Source organism: Alosa pseudoharengus, unplaced genomic scaffold, assembly GCF_046254945.1.
Source record: "Alosa pseudoharengus isolate Yale_2024_CS ecotype anadromous, Long Island Sound unplaced genomic scaffold, YU_APseudo_1.1 YU_APseudo_1.1_scf_6, whole genome shotgun sequence".
NCBI lineage: Eukaryota > Metazoa > Chordata > Actinopteri > Clupeiformes > Clupeidae > Alosa > Alosa pseudoharengus.
Genome location: NW_027468848.1, coordinates 9912508 through 9927507, shown reverse-complemented (window position 1 = coordinate 9927507; position 15000 = coordinate 9912508). Strand labels below are relative to the sequence as shown.

The window sequence follows — 15000 nt, the reverse complement described above, 5'->3', positions numbered from 1 at the left end:
TGTGTGTGTGTCAGTCTGAAACTAGGATCAAAAGGTCAGATCAGTCCTGGAGTCTGGCCCTCTCTGGCTCTGGCTCCTCATTCAGGCACAGTGATGAAGAGACACAACTCCCTCTAGTGGCCAGATACCAGAATGGGAGTGAGTGTGGATCACAAGGCAGGAACTGTCAGAATCTCTGACACAATGACCCTCCTGCATAGAGTCCAGACCACATTCACTCACACACTCTACCCTGGGCTTGGCTAGGTCCTATATCAGCAGTGAAGTTATTGTGACTCAGTTACATGCAGGTTAGTAGTGTTACAGACACTCATGCACAGATCACATCCCATTACAGGTTAGTAGTGCTACACACACACTCATGCACAGATCACGGCCCATCACGGGCTGCTGCATCAGCACCATCATGGCCAAGAAGTTCCACCCCGAGCACTTCGTCAGAACCACAACCACCACAGAACCACAAGCCATACTGCCAGGGCTGCTTCATCAAGCTCTTCAGCTAGAGCCCAACACCACTGCATGGACCTGCGCTAGTGTGTGTGTGTGTGTGTCTGTGTCTGACTGTGTGTGTGTGTGTGTGAGCCTACATGGAGTCGGTATCTTTTGCCCAGAGGCATCAGCTTGTACTGTGTGTTTAGTACATGAGTTGGGTCTGTGGCTCCTAAATCCTTGTTTCCTAACTGTGTCCTCACAAATCTTACTTAAGGAGGATGGGGACTGAGTCCCCATTATTTCCCCTGCCCTCTTAACAAGGTTCTGGAGTTGTGCTTTAGGTTCCCCTGCCCTCTTAACAAGGTTCTGGAGTTGTGCTTTAGGTTCCCCTGCCCTCTTAACAAGGTTCTGGAGTTGTGCTTTAGGTTCCCCTAACCTCTTAACAAGGTTCTGGAGTTGTACTTTAGGTTTTACAGTCAGGTTACAGAACCATGTTGTGATGCCATAGCGTATTATGGATTGGATAGTTGCTCTATAAAACAACAACATTATGTACTCATCCACACCATGGATCATGGTTTTGAAAATCTGCATTAGTATTTGAAACTGGCCACGATGTTGACAAAAAGGTGATGACCCAACCCTTACACAACCTGTTAAATATAAACACTAATAAGACAGAATAGCAATTGGAGTATTCACCAGTATTGACATGAATCAGTCATGTATATAAACATAATCAACTTTGTAATGGCCAGGAGATGTAGTGAAGGCACATAGAACCAATGTGAGGGGTTGGGTAGAGATTCCTCTGTACACACACACACACACACACACACACACACAGACACACACACACACACTCTCACTCACGCACACACACACACACACAAACACACACACACACACACACACACACACTCACACACACACAAACACACACACACACACACACACACACACAGTAAAATTGACAGTGTTATTAAGTGTTAATTTTTCAGAGACATATTTTTCAGTGTTCATTAGTGTTAATTAGTGTAACTTCGGGAGTTGTTTGAACAAACATGTACACCCACGGTGTAATTAAAACTCACAACTTAGTGTTTTAAGTGGGTGTGAATGTACGAACTCTGGGGTGGAGTCATTTACACTTCCGGTCCTTCAGTTGAGATTTTTGAAAAGAAGATGGACGCCATTGAAGTACAGCGTGGGATAGTAAAAGGTAAATTCATTTGTTCCCTCTACTTCTGTAAGCTAGCATGAAAACTACGACAAATACACAATTAAGTAATGTCACATCACAGGTATATGTTTTCATACCAACGTGTTTTACCCACTATGAAATATTGGTGACGTTAGCTTGGTCGCTAGCTAGTAGCAAGGTCGCTAGCTAGCTCAGAAAATGATTGGTAAAACATCCAGCAAGCTAACATAACTTCGGTGGGTTATAACCTTATCAAATTGAAATGGTTAAGTTTATGTTAATTTGTAATACTTAAACTGTAAACTGACATTAATGTAATATTGGAGTCAACAACGTCTTAAAGTCCTTTCTGAAATTCGAAAAGGCGGTTGGAATTTGAATACCCACTGAGGGAATAGCTCTAACATGCTAACGTAGCCTAGCTGATTAACATTAGAACTAGTTACAGCCAGAACTCCACTGTTCATAGCGATCTAACGTTAGTGTGCTGCCAAATGCTCACCTGGCACAAATTAATCTGTTGACTGACTAATTATAACAGTCTGTCGACTCATTGACGTTTGGTTGAACTGAACACTATTGCTTGCTTATAAAAAAAATTGCTGCTAGCTAACATTAGCTGAGACCACGAGGGCATTCGTTTAACTGTTAGGCATTTTACCAAACAGAGGTGTAAGGTAACCGTTAGCCTGGTTGGTTTGGTGCAGTCTCCATTCTCTGTATGGCACTGGTATTCGTTTCTGTTAGAGTCTGTTGGCTTTATTTGGGTTACATCAATTTCTTTGTTTCCTAACTTATAAAGGGTGCAGGTAAGCCAAAGAGTATAGAAGTTAGCTAGCTTATACTAATTTTAGATATTTGTAGAAATTGTGGTTCAATACTAGCTTGCAAGCACGTGCATAAAGATATTCAGTCCATCAGGCATAACGTTACAGCTGAGCAGAGTAAGAAATGTTAATTCTCTGAAATTATGAGCAGTTTTTTTATGGATATGGTAATATGTAGACGAGTTTACTGCCTAATAAAATTATTTAAGTTATTACTTAAATACTTTCTTACTGTTGAGTTTTGAGTTTAAGTTATTACTTAAATACAACTTACTGTTGCTTAAAAAGTAGGGATTATATAAACATATTTTAAGACAAAAACACTTGCGGTTGAAACATTTGGTAACCTGTGGTAAATAATGTCAGAATAAAGTTTAGAAGTCCTTTGCTGGTTGGTTGATATACTGCTGATAGTCAAATCATTGTTGTTCTTGTATTGATGTAATCATTTTCTTTGTTTTAACAGGGTCAGCAAAATGCTCATCAATGTCCAGTACCATGGAGAAAAAAGTACCTCAAACTGCAGCCTGGTTTTTCTTTTCAAAGTTTAATTCGAGAAGGTGAGGTTTTATGTGAGTTTAGCCAAAGTCCTTTTAGGCAAGTGCCTCCACTCGGCGGCCATATTGCAACGCTTTTTTTCCCCTTTTTTCTAGCTTGTTTAGACTATGAATCAGCCTGACCATAGGCATGTTTCTTAATGATTTCACATGCACACTTTGTATCCTGGCTGGAGTTAATGCAGATCCTTATGATCCTTTTTAAGAAATACATTTGAAATCAATCAAGGTTCAAAATCCCTGTGCACAGCCCTTTTGCAGGTGCTGATGGTGTGCAGTATAACTATTAAAAAGTCAAAAACTAGTATAAATCGCACACTGAAGGGTATATTTTGTTGACTTTATTTGGCGTGAAGGCTTTAGGTTCACGTTCAAACCTGATGAAGAAAATTGTGAAACGTGTTGTTCACGCCAAATAAAGTGGGTAAGGTTAAAAAAAAAAAAGATTTTGTCTTTTGTGAATTAAGTGAAATAAAATCGGAGACCGAATTTCTTAAAGCAGCCCTTTAAGATTCCAATTTTGTTTTCTTGTTCTTCAAACAAGGCACATCAATCCACTGGTGCAAAAGAAGAGAACACCTCTGCCATAGGAGATTCAGCAGAAAAAGGCCAAACAGGTGAGCATTTAAAATTAAAATATCACTAGGAGAAATCCTTGTCTGTCTCGTCTCCAAAATGCAGAAGCCTAGCTTTGTGTTCTGGTAGTGTCTCATCAGTGGGCACATTCAATCTTGCAGCTCTGCACTGATCTGGCTGAACGTAAAGTATGTTTATTAGATTCAGTCAGATCTGCTTGCAGATCCAGTGCTGCAAGATCAAAATCCCACTGATTTCATGCTACTGGAACACGAAGCCAAGCAATTTGCTTCCTTCAGATACAGGTCTTGTTATAACCTCTCTGTACACTTTACAAGTTTACAATACTTCTGTTTTTCTGTAGAGACCCTCATCACACAACCACAGAAGTGTAATTATATTTTGAGCACTATCAGTGGTATTAAATAGCGTTTGTTTTTTGACGTTCTAGCTGCCCCCTTAGCTTTCTTGTTTGTACTCTGGAGTTACACTTTTTAGAGGGTGCATGTAAGTTTTCTCTTTACAAGTGTATCACTGTTATTGTTTCTTTTTTTACGCATAGATGGTCCAGGAGGTTCTGGAGAAGAGTTAAATGGGAGAGGAAATAATGGAGGAGTATAGTAGAGCACCTTGACACACTGTACAAGAAGGCATCTTCTGAATATCCTGGTCCATGGGTATGTTTTGTTTTGAATAAATTAATCTAATTGTATACAACAGTTAGGTCCAGTCAAACTATGAACTATTTTCTGACTGAACAAGAGGGATTCCATGGGTGGGGTTATCTCAGGACATCCCTACTCAGACTTAGGTAGTGCCATTTTTACATTGATGTTATCGTTCCATTCATTCAAAGTGAGAGAACAGTGTAACATAACATCACAATTGACTGTTTGAGTGAGAAAAATAGAGTGCATGTAATAGGGTGAATAATGTAATGTGAAATAAAATGAAAAATCATTATTGTGCACATATAGCCTCACACAACCTGCCTGCAGAGTGACAAGAAAACCCTAAATTGATGTCTTTTAATCCAGGTATTTGGTAATAGAATTGCTATGTAAAAACAATATTGAACTGGTGATTGTGGGGTTGATAAATGCTATAAGGCAGAACCTTAGCTGTAGGAATATCTATTACCAACTACACAGTGGCTCCATTTTCAAAAAACTCCTGAAGACACAGCTCTTTAGAGAACATCTCCTCTCATAGCACTACTTACAACAAGTCTTGCTGATCCTAGTACTTACCACCTGTCTTGAACTGACACTCAACTGTTTAAAAACAGCACTCACTGATGCACTTATTCTTACTGTACTCTACTGTTTTTAAATTGTTGAGAGAATTGCTTTAAAACTTAAACTGCTACCATGTTAGTCGCTTTGGTTAAAAATGTGTTAGCCAAATCTAATGTAATGTAATATTACTTAAGCATATTTTAGTGGCAAGAAGCGTTAAGTCTATATTTTATCCATAATCCATGTTTAATCACTCTTCCATTTTATAGCTTGTAATGTTGTCTGAATATATCTAATATAATTTTCCTATTGTTTTTAGAAGGATACCAGTACGTAGTCAAAGAAAAAGATATGCACTCGGCATTGTGACTGTTTCCTAATCTCAGGGATCCTTACTCCACCAATGGCTATGTAAGATTTTATTCATTTCCATTTAAGGTTATATATAATAATAATGTTCAACTATTGATCTGGATAATCATAGTTCTTGCCCACATTATTTTGCAGGAACACTTCTACGATGCTGGAAGAGGGACAGGCTATCTGGCATGGCGCCTAAAGCAACGACTGTCGCAGCGTTTGGTCAAGAACAGCTCGGGAGCCTTGGAATACATGAACACCATGAGCTTTTTAAGGAGGTAGACTTTCTAATGAGGAGACACAGCACTCAAAAAATCCTCCATAGAAATGCATGGGGTTAGTTTGTAACGTATGGTGTTGTTTACATATATCACACCCCCCTCCGTGACAAAACGTGGACATGTGAATACATTGAGCCAATCATGTGGTGTGTTGTGAAGACATTGATTGTGCCAATCATGTGTTGTGATCTTGCCGCTAGAGCAAGATTGGTGTTGTGAAGCCTGCCGAAATAGATGCCCGATAAGTGCCCAAAATGTGTTGCAATATGGCTGCTGAGTGGAGGGACTTGCCTAAAAGGACTTTGGGTATACCCACATGTAACATCACTTCATGGTGCATTATCTGTCTTGCTTATGGAAAATTGGCCCATTATTGCACATCTCTAGTAATAGGTTTGAAGCAAAACACAAGTTTGTCAAATTGTAAAAAATCTCTTGATTATATTGTTTTATTTCTTGTTTATGAAATGTTTACTCAGTGTTGCAGAGCATTTTCATGCATATGTGGTTATGGATTGTGAGGAACACTGTTTTATTGTTAGTCAATGATTTGTATGAGTATAAGGCCTTTGCTCAACAAAATGCTTATGGACCAAACTTTGACATATATATTGTACCTCTGCGCATTGATTTGAGCCATATCATGGCAAATGTTAATAAAAAAAGAAAAGTAATTAATTTGCTGTGGTTTGTTTAATATGTTTATTTTGATAAATATATGGCTCTAGAAACTAATTAATTAATTAATTACTCCAATAGAGTTAATTTTGAAACTCTGATAAGAGTTAATTATGAATCACTGATGGAGTTAATGATACACTCCAATAGAGTTAATTTTAACTCTGATAGAGTTAATTATAAAACACTAGGCTAGTGTTAATATGGCAACACTATGGCAAGTGTTATTTTAACACTGATGAGTGAGGATTATATAAACTCTGGAATAGTGTTAAAATTAACACCCGTAGAGTAAAATTAACACTGGCCGATTTACTGTGCACACACACACATACACACACACACACACACACACACACACACACACACTGGTATTCTCTTCAGGATGAGTTATGTGATCATGTCCTTCTCCATGAGCATGTGTGAGATTATAAAGACGATAGATTAACAGTGAGGAAGGGCATGTCTGTGTTTTCACGTTACAGGCACATGTTTTCACGTTACAGTCTACAGACAAATCATGGAGATTTTTCCCACTATATTTTTGCACTGTTATAACTTTCCAATAACCACTCAAAATATGATTACATCTTCCTCTTGTCTCTTGTATCACTGATGCCTTTAAACGGCGGGAACTTCATCAGCTGATGTTAGTCCTCACACACTAAAATATATATGCTCATATTCTTTCCATCTCAGAGGTAACACAATACTGCAAAACTGAAGCTGCTGTTTAGCTGAAAATTTTTCATCACTGATACGTTTTCTTTTTTGTTTGTTTGTTTATTGTTTTAGTGTGCAAGTCTTAACCATGTTGAGTGTTGTTGAAATCCTCACATGGGTATTTGAGTGACATGGCTGTTTGCGAAAGCCATTGTATGTAACAAAATATTACTGTAATCTGCATTAATCCTAAAGCAGCACCAAAAAATGAGAATGAAATCCTTGTATTCTTCCAAATTGTGCATTTACAGTAATTGGCCAGGATGTGAAACGCCTCACTTGCAATATTCATTTCCATCTTGTGAAGTGTTATGATGTCAGTTGTCAGTCTGTTTTCAGGTCACTTATGGAATTACAGTACATGTATGTATTAAAGCACAAATAAAGTACATTTTGCTACCTTGGGGCATTGCATGGTTGTCATGGAGACAAGTTGTCCTGGATCAGCTGCAGTCCATCTCCAGGGATGGCACTGGGGAGCCCTACGGAGGAGCTGGAGATTAATGGCGTTTACAAACGGAAGTTCAGGAGGAGCGTGACGGAATTTGCCACGCCTCCTTCTTCATCTGCCAGGTAACTTATTCTGCAGTCTACCTGCCGAAGCAACAGCATTGGCTTAACTTTGCTCACAACCCACCACCTCCCCTCACGCCTCCAGTCCTCCTTAGGTGAGAATAAAGGGGTGTATGACTCTACAATATTGTGTATATATTATTATGACACAATAAAAAGGTCTGTGGTATACATAGAAATAGAAGCACCATATACTCTACCCTCAGGCAGTACATGTAAAAGGCTTATTTCAATAGGGTATCTTCTGCACTGCCTGTTATTATTGTGTTGCATGACCGCCGGTATTCTGTCAAGAACCTTGAACTTAAAATAAACAAACTACACAGGAGTGTCTGGGTGCAGATACAAATAAACAAACTGCACAGGTGTGTCTGGATGCAGATACAAGTAAACAAACTGCACAGGTGTGTCTGGGTGCAGATACAAGTAAACAAACTGCACAGGTGTGTCTGGGTGCAGATACAAGTAAACAAACTGCACAGGTGTGCCTGGGTGCAGATGCAAATGAACTTGGGCCTGGTGCTGCCCACTTAGTGCCTCTATCACACCTGAATGGCTCACTTTACCATTTGTGCAGCAATGCACTTGCACCCCGTTATCACCAGGTCATATAGCTGTCAAAAAAATACCCAATAATTGGTGTTGAGTTTTAAAAGTCAAGTCTAAGTTCATCCTGTTTTCCCTTCTCCTCCATCAGACTCCTGTCACTTCACACTGTTTCCACACACAGCACACAGACGCCTCCATCTGTCTGTTATCTGTCTGGCTCTCTGGGGGAAATCAGCAGTTAGAAATAGAAATGCTGATGATGTCCACGACTTCTCCAGACCATAACACTGCCACCTGTTGACATGACTGGGTATAACCGCACTGATATGTGAGATGACACACGATCACAAGATAAGCAGTGGGTGGCTCACAGATATCAACAGACACATCTAATAAAGAAATGATAGGAAAATAGAAAGAAGAAATGTATAATGATTTTTTGTTGTTCTTCTTCTTTTATGTAAATCTGCCAAACGCCCACTTGTCTTGGCCTTTTTCCTGTAATGGGCAAAGCTGATGCTGAGTATTTTCTTTATGTGTGTCTGACTATATTCACACTTGAGTAAAACCATTTGTATTATACCTATATAACAGAAAATACTCAAGACATGAAACTAAATGAACACACTATTAAAATACACACATCATGAATATAAACTCAGTCTTGATTTATGCCTGGCTCCTACAGTACAGCTCATTTTACTCCTTGCTGTGCAGACTTTGAGGTACATAGTGCAACATATCTCCACTAGATGGCAGCAACATTACAGCTGATATCCAACTATGAATAGCTGCCCTGCGCCCGTCTGCCCATGCATTTTGTCACTTCGGAATCGGTGGCTGGCTTTACATGAATGCTTCCCGAATTCCGATAGGCCTAACCTACTTTTTTCCATTTTTGAGGGGAAAGTATTTTAGAGTTTAATTTCCTTTCAAATTTGGGATGTTTTCATATTTCCTTATCCATGTGAAACTCACAATTAAAACAATAATGTAGAAATGTAGGCTATGCAGCTGGTGTTAGTATTTTATAATACAGTACTGTAGGTCACATTATGTATGCAGCTTGTCATGATTAACTAAATGGGCGGGCACTTTGACCCCGATCTGCACGCAACAAGGAAGCAACACGCAGAAGAAACGAAAGTGAAAGAAAATTGTTACTCAGCAGCTTCTCGTAGGCTAGTGTTTGTTAGCACGTAAGGAAAATGGCAGAGGCGATTTCAATTAACGACGACATTTTAATGTGCTCGATTTGTTTGGATCTACTGAAGGATCCAGTGACTCTTAACTGTGGACACAATTACTGCACGGGCTGCATTAAGGGCTGCTGGGACCAGGAAGACCAGAAGGGAGTTTACAGCTGCCCCCAATGCAGACAGACATTCGCTCCAAGACCCGTTTTAAACAAAAATAATGTTTTTGCAGAGCTAGTGGAACAACTAAGGAAGACCAGAATACACGCTGCCCCTCCTGCTCTATCTACTGCTGGACCTGGAGATGTGGAGTGTGATGTCTGCACTGGGAGAAAACTCAAAGCTGCGAAGTCCTGTATGGACTGTCTGTTGTCTTACTGTGAAACTCATTTTAAAGCTCACAATGAACTTCATCCAGGAAGAAACCACTCAGTGATTGGTGCCACAGACCAGATACAGGAGAGGATCTGCCCCCGCCATAAGAAAGTGTTTGAAATATTTTGTCGTACCGATCAGAATTGTATCTGCTATCTGTGCACAATGGACGAACATAAAGGCCATGACGTAGTCACAGCTGCTGCAGAATGGACCGACAAACACGTGAGTAACTCAGTTGTGTCTCAGTGTTGTGAGAGGTCTGATAGTATCAGACATTGGTATGAATATAATGATCCTTCTTAAAACCTCTCAACATGTAGTCACATTCTGCAGTGACTTGCATGCCCCTTTGAGAGGATAAGAACCAGAAAATGAATATCAGGTGCGAGGTTCAATACAGACAATGCTTTTACAGTATACATTTTTTTAAAGTATAAATATATATACTCTTTTGATCCCTACATTAATCCCAATCTGTGAATTAGTGAAACACACACAGCACACAGTAAACACACAGTGAGGTGAAGCACACACTAATCTCGACGCAATGAGCTGCCTGCTACAGCACCGCTCGGGGAGCAGTAAGGGGTTAGGTGCTCAAGGGCACTTCAGGCGTTCTGGTGGGGGTTCGAACTGGCAACCCTCCGGTTACACGTCTGAAGCCCTAACCAGTAGGCCAAGGTTTCCCTGCAGGTGCTCACTTCCAGGGTAATGTTTAATGCCAGTGCCCTTACTGAACTGAATAGTGTTTCTGCAGGATTGTCTATTTCTCAATTTTTGTTATTTTTAATCAATATTTATTTGATTAATGGAACTTATGGTGAAGTATATGTCTGTTTTTATCAACAGAAACAGTTGGGGCAGACCCAGAGGAGATTCCAGCAGAGAATCCAGGAGAGAGAGAAGGAGCTGCAGGAGCTGAGGAAGGCTGTGGAGACTCTCAAGGCGAGTAGGCCTACTGCTGAAGTGTCATTACAAGATCACAACATATAATTTTGATTGCCAGAATAAACTCCTTTTTCATTCTGTTGTAATGACAAACCTGTGCTGAATTTATGACGAATAATAGACACATGTAAAACAAATAAAGTAGTAAATAGCTTAAATCTATAATATAAATGCTGGGGAATGAGATTCTAATTCCACCCATGGGCCAGATTGTTGTGAGCCCAGTGAGTAACTGTGCCTCTGCTGTTATCTCTACAGCACACAAAGAACCACTGACACCATGAAACACTTTCAGCTTCACCTCCCTCTGTGTGTCTCCTGCCCTCCTCTTTGTGTGTCTCCTAACAGAGCTCTGCACAGACAGCAGTGGAGGACAGTGAGAGGATCTTTACTGAGATGATCCGCTCCATTGAGAGAAGGCGCTCTGAGGTGACAGAGCTGATCAGAGCTCAGGAGAAGGCTGAGGTGAGTCGGGCTGAAGGACTTCTGAAGCAACTGGAGCAGGAGATTGCTGAGCTGAAGAGGAGAGATGCTGAGCTGGAGCAGCTTTCACACACAGACGATCACATCCATTTCCTCAAGGTTAATTTGATCTGCACCCCTGAAACTGAAAATAAATACTATTTCAGCTTGTGCTTTTAGAAATACCGTGATAATACCGAAAACCGTGATAATTTTGGTCACTATAACCGTGAGGTTAAATTTTCATACCATTACATCCCTACTTGTAAAACAAGAGTTTGAAAACATGTGGAATCAGGCAGTTGTCTCCTGTGCATTGACCGTGTGAAAAGCAACAACCTTAAAGGACAATTCCGGCGCAAAATGAACCTGGGGGTTAATAACACATTTGTACGAGTTCGACCGTTCGCTGGGATTTATTTTCATGCTAGTCGAATGTGACCAGTTTTATTGCAAACCGCTAATTAGCGTTTAACGCTAGCCTTCGGGGCACACGTACAGTAGAAAGAAATCGCTATTTCTATACCACTAACAAGGCTCAAAATAGCACCACACTTACACAGTAGCATAATGAGGGTCTCTACATGTAAACCGAAGCATTGAGAACTTTGTAAGTGTACAGGCAGTTTATTAAAAAGAAACACATTACCGTTCACGTCTGGTTGTTCACATATACAGGCAGGCGATGTGAACTAAAATCAAACGTAATTTGCTCAATATAGGCCTATCAGAATTAATAGCTCCGATGTAACATAACTTGTATAGTGTACTTACTTAGTGGATGTCCATCTGGTCTCTCTGGTATGGATCGCCGCCTCCAATTTCTTTTCGGGACATGGAAAAAAGTTTCAACTACAGCCCTGTTTATCAATAAGGGGAAATCTTCAGACTCTACAAAACACTGCGTCTCTTGGGGGTCGCGACGCAACAGGTCCCACTCCATGCAACACAGGCACTCCTCTTCGGTGGCTATAGCTTCACAATGTCCGCAGGTAGCCTACAGTTTCTAGAAGTGCGAGGCTGTGTGCAGCATTGACTACAGGTAGCTCTCTCTCTCTCATAGCCCTTTCACGGAGCTCCGCAGCTCTTCGTTGGTAGGCTATATTCCGACGTCCAATAAGGGTTCATCCTCCATGTCTTCAAATTCGTTCAAATAGCCTGCCATCTCTTATGTCTCCTGTTGCGTTCAGTGCTTCTCTTTCGCACAGTCCTTTCTTTCAGCAACAATGTTTCACATGAGATTCACTTCACATCCCAGAGTTTCGTTTTCCCAAGGCGCCTGCCTGTATGTGAACCAGACGTGAACGGTAATGTGTTTCTTTTTAATAAACTGCCTGTACACTTACAAAGTTCTCAATGCTTCGGTTTACATGTAGAGACCCTCATTATGCTACTGTGTAAGTGTGGTGCTATTTTGAGCCTTGTTAGTGGTATAGAAATAGCGATTTCTTTCTACTGTACGTGTGCCCCGAAGGCTAGCGTTAAACACTTATTAGCGGTTTGCAATAAAACTGGTCACATTCGACTAGCATGAAAATAAATCCCAGCGAACGGTCGAACTCGTACAAATGTGTTATTAACCCCTAGGTTCATTTTGCGCCGGAATTGTCCTTTAAAATGAAAATTCCCAAACCGGCAAATATCAGCAACATCTTTGTGATCTCATGAAGTGCTGTTCCAAACCCATTCATACCTATCTGAACACATGTGGCCTCACACACTCACTCACTTAGCACCTGAGATCAATTAGTGAGACTGTGAGTCTTTAGTCCTTAGTCCTCAGGGCTCACTTTGGGATTTGTCCATTATGTTAAATTAATGTATGCATTGTTGTCTGCAGCCTTTGGGGAAACAGTCCTGACTGAATATTCAGGTGGCCTGTCTCACCTTTTGTGTTTCTCTCTGCAGAATGTTGCAGTCACTGGTGCTCCTTGCAGAACAGTTCCAACTAGTATGACATGCATAATAAACTGTCTCAACTCTTATTTTTTTCTTTGTAGAATATTCCATCATTCCAAGACTCTCCTCGCTCTACAGACTTACCCAGCATGACCTTCAACCAAAGTGTCTCTTTTGAGGCTGTGAAGGATTCTGTCTCTGCAGTGAAGGAGCAGCTGGAGGAGAAACTGGATGGCATCTTCAAGCAGGAAGTAGCCAAGATATCTGCAGCAGGTTGGACAAACCTCTAGAATGGACACAATGATGAACTACTTTTATAAGACACTGTTATGTTCTAACAGTTATGGATTCATTGGTCTCTGTATGTTCTGTGTCTCTCAACAGTGGTACATATCCAGATCATCCAGTCTTTAGAATGTGAGTCTGTCATTAAGTTACATTCGCATCTTCAGCTGAAATAAAACTTCCTTCCAGAGCTAACTGGCCTGTCACAGATGTTAAAAACAAACATTTCCCAAAAGGAGGAGTACACGTGAAGATAATATATGCAACGCAAGATGTGTGTTGGTTTGTTCTGTAGATCCTGGGTGAATGAGTGTCTCTTTGTTGGTTCCCAGATACTGATCCTGAACTCCCAGTCAGAAAAACAGACAGTATGGAGCTGCTGCCACCATCCAGTAAGTCTTTACTCTCTGATTCTAACAGCCTCTAAGGCTTTACATTTGGGGTCTAGCAACGGAATGATAGTCTCACTGAATCTTTTCATCTTTAGAATCTTCTTTCAGCTGCCAAACCTATAGAGGCATGGGGGTGTGGCTGGGCCCCAGAGTTTGAAATGAAGGCCCTTTAGATCTTTACATTTATCAATGACAACAATCAAAAGCAGAAGCTGAGATCAGAGATGGAGTTAGAATTCAGCTTTAACAAACAGTAACCTTATAATTTAGTCCAAACCACTAGATTACACCAATTACTTCTGCAGTTGTCGTGTGATAATGACTGTGTGAATAACTGTGTGGCAGCCGTGGCCTACTGGTAAGTGCTTCGGACTTGCAACTGGAGACTGATTGTGGTGGGTTAGAACTGAAGGGCCTCTAAACATGCCCCTACCCTGCTAATGAAGATGAGGCCCTCTAAACATGCCCCTACCCTCCTAATGAATATGAGGGCCTCTAAACATGCCCCTACCCTCTTAATGAAGATGAGGTCCTCTAAACATGCCCCTACCCTCCTAATGAAGATGAGGGGCTCGTCAGTGGGAGGTTGGAGGCCTTTAAGATTTAACCCTTAGAACCCGATTGACACAAAGTGCGTCAAAAAACACACCCTTTCTTCTCTGTTGCATTGCTCCGGAACTATTCATCGCAGTGAAATGAAACCTTTATAGCATGACTGTACAATCAAGTATGAAAATGTAAAAAAAATCATGAAATTAAATCAAATTGCATCATATTTACAGTCTATCCTTCTCTGTGTTCACCTGCGCACCCATTACTCTCGTTTGAATTACTCGCGAACCCGTGATCGCATCGATATGGCAAGCATATCAGATGAAAGAGGGGACACAGGGCTATCCATTGGTACCATGTTTATCGATCCTTCTGGCTTATAAAAACAGATGAAGTGACTGCAAAATAATAACGTCATGTACACAAACCAACGCTGCACACCCATTACTCTCGTTTGAATTACTCGCGGACCCGTGATCGGATAGATATGCCACGCATGTCAGATTGATACCAAGTACAGCCTTCTGGGTTATAAAACAGACAAAGTGACAGCAAAATAATAACTTCATATAGCTGGATTTACCCCACATTTTTGTTTGTTCTTGTGGCAAAGCATGTTTATAATCCAACGCTATCGTGTGTTTCTCTATGGCAAAGCATGTTCATAATCCGGTTTTGAGATCCTAGCAAATTCCTGCATGGTATTCAATTCAAGGCTCACATTGCATCCCAATTTGTTCAACAAAGAAACACCTTTTTGCCTTTACTTTGTTCATGGCAATGCAGTAAAAAGTTGAGAATCATTATGAGTGCATACACCATGGGCACGCAGGCTAACACGCAACCTCGGGTCAAGTCAGGTCAGATCAGTTCGTGTCACAGATATG

The 15000-nt window shown here is 40.7% G+C and overlaps 1 protein-coding gene and 1 long non-coding RNA gene across 2 annotated transcripts in view; both read left to right on the top strand.

The window, feature by feature from the left end:
- The first annotated feature begins 1404 nt into the window (after positions 1 to 1404).
- LOC143106535 (uncharacterized) lies at positions 1405 to 6136 on the top strand. The gene is made up of 6 exons (XR_012983692.1): positions 1405 to 1657; positions 2933 to 3026; positions 3568 to 3640; positions 4162 to 4276; positions 5157 to 5248; positions 5345 to 6136. It is a non-coding gene; the product is annotated as an uncharacterized LOC143106535 (long non-coding RNA).
- Positions 6137 to 9175: 3039 nt separating this feature from the next.
- Positions 9176 to 15000, top strand: part of LOC143106525 (tripartite motif-containing protein 16-like) — a 21439-nt gene continuing 15614 nt past the window's right edge. The window contains exons 1-6 of the mRNA XM_076270832.1: positions 9176 to 9797; positions 10425 to 10520; positions 10872 to 11105; positions 12986 to 13157; positions 13269 to 13301; positions 13502 to 13561. Of these exons, the coding sequence (XP_076126947.1) occupies positions 9210 to 9797; positions 10425 to 10520; positions 10872 to 11105; positions 12986 to 13157; positions 13269 to 13301; positions 13502 to 13561 (1183 nt within the window). The 5' untranslated portion in view covers positions 9176 to 9209. The remainder of the gene's footprint in view (positions 9798 to 10424; positions 10521 to 10871; positions 11106 to 12985; positions 13158 to 13268; positions 13302 to 13501; positions 13562 to 15000) is intronic.